This window comes from Bos indicus x Bos taurus, chromosome 13, assembly GCF_003369695.1.
Source record: "Bos indicus x Bos taurus breed Angus x Brahman F1 hybrid chromosome 13, Bos_hybrid_MaternalHap_v2.0, whole genome shotgun sequence".
NCBI classification, from domain to species: domain Eukaryota; kingdom Metazoa; phylum Chordata; class Mammalia; order Artiodactyla; family Bovidae; genus Bos; species Bos indicus x Bos taurus.
The window spans coordinates 58977026-58986220 of NC_040088.1; the positions used below are offsets into that span (position 1 = coordinate 58977026).

Consider the following 9195-nt stretch of genomic DNA (forward strand, 5'->3'; position numbering starts at 1 on the left):
CAAGGTTTCAAGGCCAGAGACCCTTGCCATCAGGAGATCCCCCTCCCCCAAGTCATTAAGGGAAGATTAAACTGTACTGTTACTCTACAAAGGCTAAGAAGTGTACCATAGGTTACCTCTTTAAGAGTTTTATAAAAAGCAGTTGTTCTGGGGACTTCTTCCGGCAGTCCAGTGGTTAAGGCTGTGCTTCCACTGCAGGGGACTCTGTTTTGACCCGATTGGGGAACTAAGACCCTGCATGCCACTAGGTACAGTAAAATTAAAAAAAAAAAAAAAAAGGCAGTTGTTCTATTTTATACTTTACACATAAATGGACTCTTCAATTATTTAGAAATTTCACTTATGAGAAACAAGGCTAGATAATGTTTTACTATGAGTAATCTGATGACAGTGAACTCTCTGAACTTGACTCACAGAATAATGGTCACCGACCTAATTTATAGCAGGAAGAAATACACTGATTTTTCCCCTATAGATCTGTTTTGATCTGATGCGTGCTACTCGCCCAGGCTCTACACCAATGGCATAAGCATGCAGCTAGGACTATTGAACACAACAATCCTAGAGAGCATGCTTGAAATCTGTTCCACCATTCCCACCTTCCAACTAGGTCATAGAAAGAAAACAGCAAAACTAGGAATTGCTATAGACTAGACTTGGGATGGGCGTTACCCCAAAGCAAGTCAGAGCAACTCCCTTTGGACATGGCAACACCTTTAAAATCACTTTTAGTGAAGTTCTCCTTTTAAATAATCTTTCTGAGCTTGGTCTCAAGATGTTTGGAAGATGACACAAAGAGAAAAATCAATAAATTCTAAATTTTGGTTTCAAAAACCTATTTTTTTTCCATTATAGAATTCAATACTTTAATACCCTTTTTATAAAACAACTTCAGTTTAAGATGTTCAGAATTGTCAGTGATAATTCCCAGTAATTTTAGAGTCAAATCATTTTTATTTAATTTTACATCCACCAACTAAATTCCAAAACTCTATTTCCCTTCAATTTGTTCCTTCATTCAACAAATATTTACTGAACATTGACTCTGCTAGGTACCCGCTTGGAAGCCAGGGGACTAGAGAGAACCCGTGTCCATGGCATTGTGTACATTTGGGGAATGAAACTGAATTAAATGCCATTCAGTTTCTTGGTGACTCTTTGAGACAGCTATAGACACTCTAGGGATGTCCAAATAAATAAAGTCTGGATTTATAATTTCATGTGACAAATAAATTTGAACATGATATTTGAAGGATATACTCTTGAATTGAGAATGTTTTGAACTGTGGTGTTGGAGAAGACTTCAGAGTCCCTTGGAATGCAAGATCAAACAAGTCAATCCTACCAGAAATCAGTCCTGAATATTCATTGGAAAGACTGATGCTGAAGCTGAAGCTCAAGCTCCAACACTTTCGCCACCTGATGCAAAGAACTGACTCACTGGAAACAACCTGAATGCTGGGAAAGATTGAAGGCAGGAGGATAAGGGGACAACAGAGAACAAGATGGTTGGAGGGCATTACCAACTCAATGGACATGAGTTTGAGCAAGCTCCAGGAGATGGTGAAGGACAGGGAGGCCTGACTTGCTACAGTCCATGGAGTCGCAAAGAGTTGGACCCGACTGAGCCACTGAAGAACAACTCTTCAATTATTCCACTACATTTTCCTACATATGAAATTATCCAATGTCCAAAGGTCTGAAGTCTATTTTTATTCTCGATGCTTTTCCTTCATATGAGCACAATGAACACCAAACTAAAATTTAAAGTTTCTCATCTCTTTCTCATCTCTTCGGGAAAGAGGAAAAAACTCATAAAGTAGTGAGATTATCTCAAGATCCCTTTTTCAGTACAAAAATTATGAACAAAAGATTGCAACCTAAGACTATATTTACCCAAGCTGAAACTAACCAATTCTGATGTTCAAAGGCTCCTAAGGCATTTCCTCTTCTCTATAAATGTGATTTCTGGGTAAAGGCTCTGTGCCTCATGAATACATTACTATATAAAGCATATGGACTACAAATTTAGAAAAACGTTAATTGAAGAATCACATTCGAATGCCCTTGTGCCACTTATCAATAGAGGTTTACTTCTCAGTCCAATTAAATATGCTAACATGAGTCTATTTTATCTCGGAGAAAAAAATGTGAGTGGAAAATGAATAAAAGGGACTTCCCTGGTGGTCCAGTGGTTAAGAATCTGCCTTGTAATGCAGGAGACACAGGTTCAACCCCTGGTCTGAGAAGATCCCATATGCCTCAGAGCAACTAAGCCCATCACCACAAGCACTGAGCCCTCACCCTAGAGCCTGTGGCTCTCCAACAAGCCACCGCAATGAGAAGCCCATGCACCACAACAAAGACCTAACGCAGCCAAAAATAAATACATTTTTTTAAAGAAGAAAATGAACTAGAGGATCAAACTTTAGATTCTCATCAAAATCTTGACATACTATGCCATTTTTAAATGAGACAGTAAGACAAAAATCACACTAATAGTTATTTGTATCATAATTTTTATCTATGTACCACTTTAATACAATTTTCAAGGTAACAGTATGATTTTCAAACTACTTTACCTGAAAACACAATTAGATTTTTTATAGAATCTATACTCCCCCATCATATTTTACAGGGTAGTAAGCTCTAAAGAAACTTTAGCTCACAGCATCAACTGCACACATCATTCCTTCATATACAGTTTTGAGGCCCTTAGCTGCTATCTGAGTAACTGAACGAATGAACTGTTTAATAAATGTTTGCTAAAAGGAAACAAGTCAACCACATTTCCATCTCTTCCACTGCTCAAGTCCTTAGTGATCCAGGATTGTTAACTGCTAACATATAAGTGGGATGGCAGCAAAGAATAAACATGAAGCATAAAGGAGTGACAAATATTACATTTGTTCCAAACAACAGCAACAAAACACCATAGAAGAAGGATGCTGCTGCTGCTGTTAAGTCACTTCAGTCGTGTCTGACTCTGTGTGACCCCATAGACGGCAGCCCACCAGCCTCCCCTGTCCCTGGGATTCTTCAGGCAAGAACACTGGAGTGGGTTGCCATTTCCTTCTCTAAGATAAAGGATGAGAAAGACATAAACCTTTCAGACAAGACAACCAAAATAACCTGCCGGAATACAATCTTAGAATCCATTTAATGAAAAGTATTATCCTCCTTGGGAATCTAAATCCAGGACTTGGGATCCCAATTTGAAAATGAAACAGAACAACACAGGGCTTACAGAAAGCCTTTTAGGATCTTACACTCAAGTCTATTCATTTCGTGTGTAAACTTCAAGCACCCCAAACTTTATCCACCTCTAAATAAAGTGGAGAAAAGGGGGGAAAACACATTTAGCTGTGTAATTCAAACAAGGAATTTCTTTCTTCCCATGTCATGTAATTAGTGAAGCTATGAAGCAAAATTTAACAAAAAAACAGAGATTCATGGTTAGGTAACATTTTAGACCTTTGACAAATTGCCTTCCCTTGATAGCCAATGGCATCCTTCCATTGATTCTTGACCATCTTTCCATGGTTAAGCGATGAAGTCAAAGTCAATTGTCTATAACCATGACATCAACTGAAAAGTAAGAAATTCAAACTAGTTGGGTTGATCCTGCAATAAGCATGTCAGCATTATGTGTACACACTTCTCAACTAAATCTGATAACACATCTTAAAATTAAGGGAGTCCCTTAATCTCAAGAGGCCAGACTGCATAAAAGGGCATTTCTTTGGTTACTCTAAAACATTTAAATCTGGGAATTCCCTGGCAGTCCAGTGCTTAGGACTCTGTGCTCCCAATGCAGGGCACATGGATTTGATCCATGGTCAGGGAACTAAGACCCTGCATGCCGCCTGGTGCAGCCAAATAAAAAAATAAATCAAAGTTACTTCAGGCAAAAAGACACCGTAAAAGTAAAATTATACATTTTATTCACTCATTCCATCAGCTGAGAATTGCTCTATTGTACAAATACAGTATTGTACAAAAAAATCACAAAATGTTACAAAATAAAAAAGTACAAACTGCATTACTTAATAAATACCACTAAAAGTAGTTAAAGTGGAAATGAGATAGATTTTAGGTTTAAAACATTGTTTGACCCAGCAAACCATACAAGCTCTGTATAGACATTTGTACTGTACATAATGCAGGGCAATCCTATTTTGCCTTGTGAAAGAATTTAAAAGGAAAAGACTATTAAGACAGTATTCTCCTGCTATAAATTAATTGCCAGGGTTGATTGGAGGCATTTATGCCATTAATTTTCAAATCTCTCAGTTGAATCCAAGAAACTATATATGAAGCAGGAGGCTTATCTTGTCACAAAGTTTTCTATCATGTTAAAAAATTCTTTTCAACAAAAAGACAAATATAAATAAGAACTGAGAGCACCAGACAATCTAAACATTAACTGGAGTACAGAATAATCACTCTGCCATCAGCAAACATCAGACTTTCATTCAAGTAATAGCTGGTACTATTCTTTAAAAAAAAAAAAATCTTCCCACAACCTCCCCTTAAGTATTTTCTCTTTAAAAGGTTGACCATTTCTAGAAAAATAATGATTTTCCAAACAACTAATCTGCCATCAAAACGGAATGGGCCAATTATCTGGTAACATGAAAGCATCAATAGCCATTTGAAATAATTATCTAAGAACTCTAAAATTCAAATCCAACAACATAAAATACTAAATCACAAACTCTGCTCAAAATAATAAACTTCATATAAAGCACTTCTCTGGATTTATGCCGGAAAGCTGTTTGCCAAAATGGAACACATCCTAGATGAAGGTACACCGATTGTTAAAAATGTTGTGCAAAAATACGTTTTTATAGAAAATAGATTACCAGGAATGAACAAATTTACACTGAGAAATCAGCTTGCAAATTAAGTAGTGCCAACTTTATACAGCAAATCATAAATAGCAGTAGGATCACCCAAAGCTACTATGAAACATCATTTAGGTGCCCAGCAACCTTCAGCTCTGAGGAGAAAACATTCAAAAAAATGATTAAGGCATTACACCTACAGTAAATCTACTAGAAAGTTTAAAAGTGCAATTACCCTGATTAAAGTTCATTTAACTCTCCAAACACAAATTAGGTATGCAATTTTCCCAGGGCGAGGGTCTCAGACACTTCAAGAGCATGCATTTTGCTCAATATACATTTTGGACAGGGATATGGCCATGGATTTGGCGAGTTCTTCATCGCGTTTTCTCTGCACTTGAGTCTGCCTGCACCAAGTGTCATACTCCGGGTTCGGATACGAGTGATCAAACACCGCGTCATAATGTCCATTACTGAGCCAACTGAGCCAAATGCTAGGCCTTAGGGAATCCTCCGGGCCCAAATAGTGAATCATGGTAGACACCGTGGGGCTCTCCAGCCTCCCTCCAGTAGTCAGATGGATATTCACATTCAGCATCTGCCCCATGGCCAGCAGTTCAGGGTACCCGGCCCACGCCCCGTCCTGCGCAGCAGCGATGATAAACTCCCCCACGTCGCCCTCAATCAAGGGGCTAAAGTGGTCGAGGTGGTCGGCGATGTAGTGCACCGTCTGTTCCCGTAGCTCCCGGTGCAGGCTCTGGTCCCCGTACACCGCCTTGCTGACCGCCCGGTAGAGGCAATTGCCGTCGGGAATGATGTGAAATCGGTACTTGTTCCTCTGCCGCAGGTACTTGTCCTGCCTCTCCACCTCCGCCAGGTACAGGGCCAGCTTCTCGTCCCTAGGATCCGACCTGGACACGATCACCGCCTCGGTCGCGCCGCCCGGGGCCGCCTCGCCGCTGCGGGCCGGGGCCGCCTCGGCCTCAGGGTCGGGCCGCCCCGGCTCTTCGGCGCCGGGAGCGTCGCGGCGGTCGCCAGCTCTGTCCCAGCCGCGGAGGTTCCTCTCTGCCGGGCGCTCCTCGGCCCACGGGCCAGGGCCGGGCTCCGGGCTCCCCGGGGGCGGCGCGGGGCCGCGGTGCTTGGCGGCTGCCAGGGCCTGGCGGTGCTCGCTCAGTCGGAAGTTTCTGTCGGGCCCCTCGCGGGTCGCGTCCAGACCGGCAGGCTCCGGGCCGTCGGGCCTCAGCAGCTCCTCCAGAAGCCAGGCCGAGGAGCCCCGCCGCGGGGGAATCGGAGCGCCTGCTGCCGGGGCCAGGAGGAGGCAGCGGCCGCGTGGGGCGGCGGGCGCCGCGGCGCCGGGGTCCGGGCCGCGCAGCAGGAGCCGGTCGGCGCCCAGGGCCCGCACGGTGATCTGCGCCGTGGACGTGTAGTGCGGCGGCAGCGGCGGCTTGCAGGACCCGCCGGGCGGCCCGGCGGCGGCGGCTGAGGCGGGGGCGGCGGCCCCGGACACCATCTCGAAGCAGGAGGAGAAGGCGGGCATCTTGGCGGCGGGAGCGGCGGCGGCTTCGCGGGGCTCGGCGGCCGCGGCCGGCTGGCACTCACCGGTCTCGGGTTCCGGGGCGCCACCGGCGGGTCCCGGGGGCTGCAGAGAGACCTTGAACGAGGTGGCGGTGGCGGCGGCGGGCGGAGCGGCGGTTGCGGCCGTGGGACCCTGGCCCCCGGCTGGGTAGTGGGTGCAGACGCTGCTGTAGAGCTGCATGTCCCTGCCCGCCGCTCGGCCCCTTATAGGCGCGCCGAGCCCCGGTGAGGGGACACACCCTCCGGGCCCGGGGAAGGGGGCCGGCCGAGCGCGGTGACCCAGTGCCCCGAGAATAGAAATGACCGAAGGGTCGCCGGCGCGTCAGGAGCTGCAAATAGCGCCCGGGTCCCCGCCAAATTCCTGCTGCGCCACAGCGCGCGGTGGGGGCGGGGAAGGGACGCGCGCTCGACCCCTGCCGGCGCTAGCGGCCCGCAGACCCGGGACGCGTGCGCCCGCCGCCACTGCTCCGGCCCGCGGCGGCCGCTGAGGACTCACGGAGGTAGCCGCCCGCCCTGCTGGAGCGCGTCCCGCCGGCTAGCAGCACTGCAGGGCGCGCGGACGAGCCAGGAGGCGGGGCCGCGGTTGTTTACCTCAGGCAGCGCTGCCGCGTCACGTGCCTTCATTGGAATGTGCGGCTCGTCGCGGCGTCCCATTCAACCGCCGGGGCTCGCCCCACCCCCTCCGCCTCGCCCCGCCCCGTTCGGTGACGTCATGGGCGTGGCCCGCAGCGCGGGCGACGGGCGCGCGGGCGGGAGAGCGCGGAGGCTCGGAGGCCTGTGCAGCCGTAGCCGCTGCCCCACCTCAGTGTTAGTTTCTAGGCGCCGCGGTTTTCTGCGCTTCAGCAGTGGATCTTGGTGGGTTCGGGGCAGCTTGGGGCGGACAAGAATGCTGAAGGTGCGTTTCAAAAGAAGCTTCCGAGTTCTCTGCGGAGACAGCTGCCCTAAAACCTGCATGGCCTCTGCATGGTCGTTGCACCACTGCCATCTTTTTCACTCATCCCTGAGATAATATTGTTAACATAGTAGTGTGACGCCTCCCTTTCTCCCCAGCACCTTGCCGCCCTGCTAAACCGAAACCAACTTTTCTGCAGTCCTAACCCGTGTTGATAAGCAAATACAAGTCTTGGGTGAAATACCAAATGTCTAGCCGGGCCTCTTGAAAATAGGTGCAGCTGTTCACCGTAGGTCAGCGATAGAGGGTCGTGATGCATTGCAGGAATGTTGAAATTGAATAGAATGTTGAACATAGTTCTACCCTATTGTGTTAGATGTCCCTGTTTGTAAAGGAAAGCTATAATACTCATGATCAACTTGCATACTGACTGTGTAGCAGTGGGCAGCTCTTGCTATATTCTCAGCTTTGATCACATGCTAAACTGACAGACCCTAAATGTTCAGAGTGAACCTAAGAAGCTGTCTCACTGTTTCAGTGATGGGGAAATAGCTTATGTTATGGTATAAGCCTCCCCACTCCACTTACTCTTTTGTGAATCGTAGGTCCCGTGAATGAAAAGACTTACTTAGTCTTGATGGCTATTATAGTTACAAACCCAGCACAGAGCCTGGCACATCAGTTCAGTTCAGTCGCTCAGTCATGTCCGACTCTTTGCGACCCCATGAATCACAGCACGCCAGGCCTCTCTGTCCATCACAAACTCATGGCACATAGATGGAACTAATTAATATTTATTGCATGAGTTAATTAATGGAAGAGGAGTTCCCAAAACAGCCAAAAAGGCAGAATTACGATCCTGGTCTCCTGACCTCCAAGCCAGAGCTTCAGTTTGCCGTCGTGGGTGTGACTGACAGGATCCCAGCTGCCTTTGCCCAGGTCACTTGAACCTGTTAGGTAGGTCAACTGAAAGGAAAAACAACCACATAAAAGTCTAACCGTCTTTTCAGCTTCTGGTGACACCCCATTGGAAGCTTGTAGACCCCACTGGCTAACTAGAAAAAGGAAGTTACTTAAGTTTCATCGCTGATTTGGGGATTATTGTTATTCTACCTTTAGCCTTTGAGTAGCTGGCGTTCTGAAACAGAATACAAAACAATTAACAATAAAATAATCCCCCAAATCATATTTACTGAATAGCCAGTGTGCCTAGCAGAGCTAGCAAATAGGAGCGTGGAGGGAGATAAGGAAGCTTTTATTTATTTATTTATTTTTTTAATGTAAATCCTAAAGCAAGAATATGTTTTGAACAGACTGGAGTAAATACAGGGGGAGAAAATAAAGCTAGGTACCCAGAGGACAGGCTAGGTCCGATGTACCAAATTAGGAATGTCAAAAAATAAAATTCAATTAAGTAAATTTGATGATCTGATTGATTTTATTAAGCAATTCAGACTTATTCCATCAAGCAATGTCCCATCCAGCAGCTAGAAGCGTACTTCCACCTGTTGCAGAAAGTGCAAAGTTGTTATTGTTGTTGTTTTTAATAGGAAGAAGGGCGGAGTAAGGGAGTTCTTAGCAAAAAAAAGGATAATGAATTATTTTTAGGTCAGGGCTTTGGGGGTCAGAAGGGTCCTGTCATGGTTTTATCACACAGACTCCTGCTTCTTCCTCTGGGGAATGGAGATGACCTATATGACAGGTGACCTCATTGATACTAATCAGATCGTTCCAAACCAGTTGATTATGATTACGTTTTTTAAAAATGTTCATAGCTACTTCCTTTATTTATAAAATTTATTTATTTTATACTGTAGTATGGCTGATTTACAATGTTGTGTTAATTTCAGGTGTAGAGCGAAGTGACTCAGTTATATATGA

At 45.9% G+C, this 9195-nt stretch overlaps 1 protein-coding gene across 1 annotated transcript; it reads right to left on the bottom strand.

Moving 5' to 3' along the window:
• Positions 1 to 3921: 3921 nt before the first annotated feature.
• OTUD1 (OTU deubiquitinase 1) lies at positions 3922 to 6823 on the bottom strand. Its single transcript, XM_027559975.1, has one exon. It carries the CDS (start codon positions 6601 to 6603, stop codon positions 5158 to 5160), a length of 1446 nt encoding a protein of 481 aa, XP_027415776.1. The 5' UTR covers positions 6604 to 6823; the 3' UTR covers positions 3922 to 5157.
• Positions 6824 to 9195: the final 2372 nt, after the last annotated feature.

What these genes read in the sequence shown, in the direction of transcription:
- OTUD1 (XM_027559975.1), bottom strand. Translation starts at nt 6,603, where the DNA reads ATGCAGCTCTACAGCAGCGTCTGCACCCACTACCCAGCCGGGGGCCAG.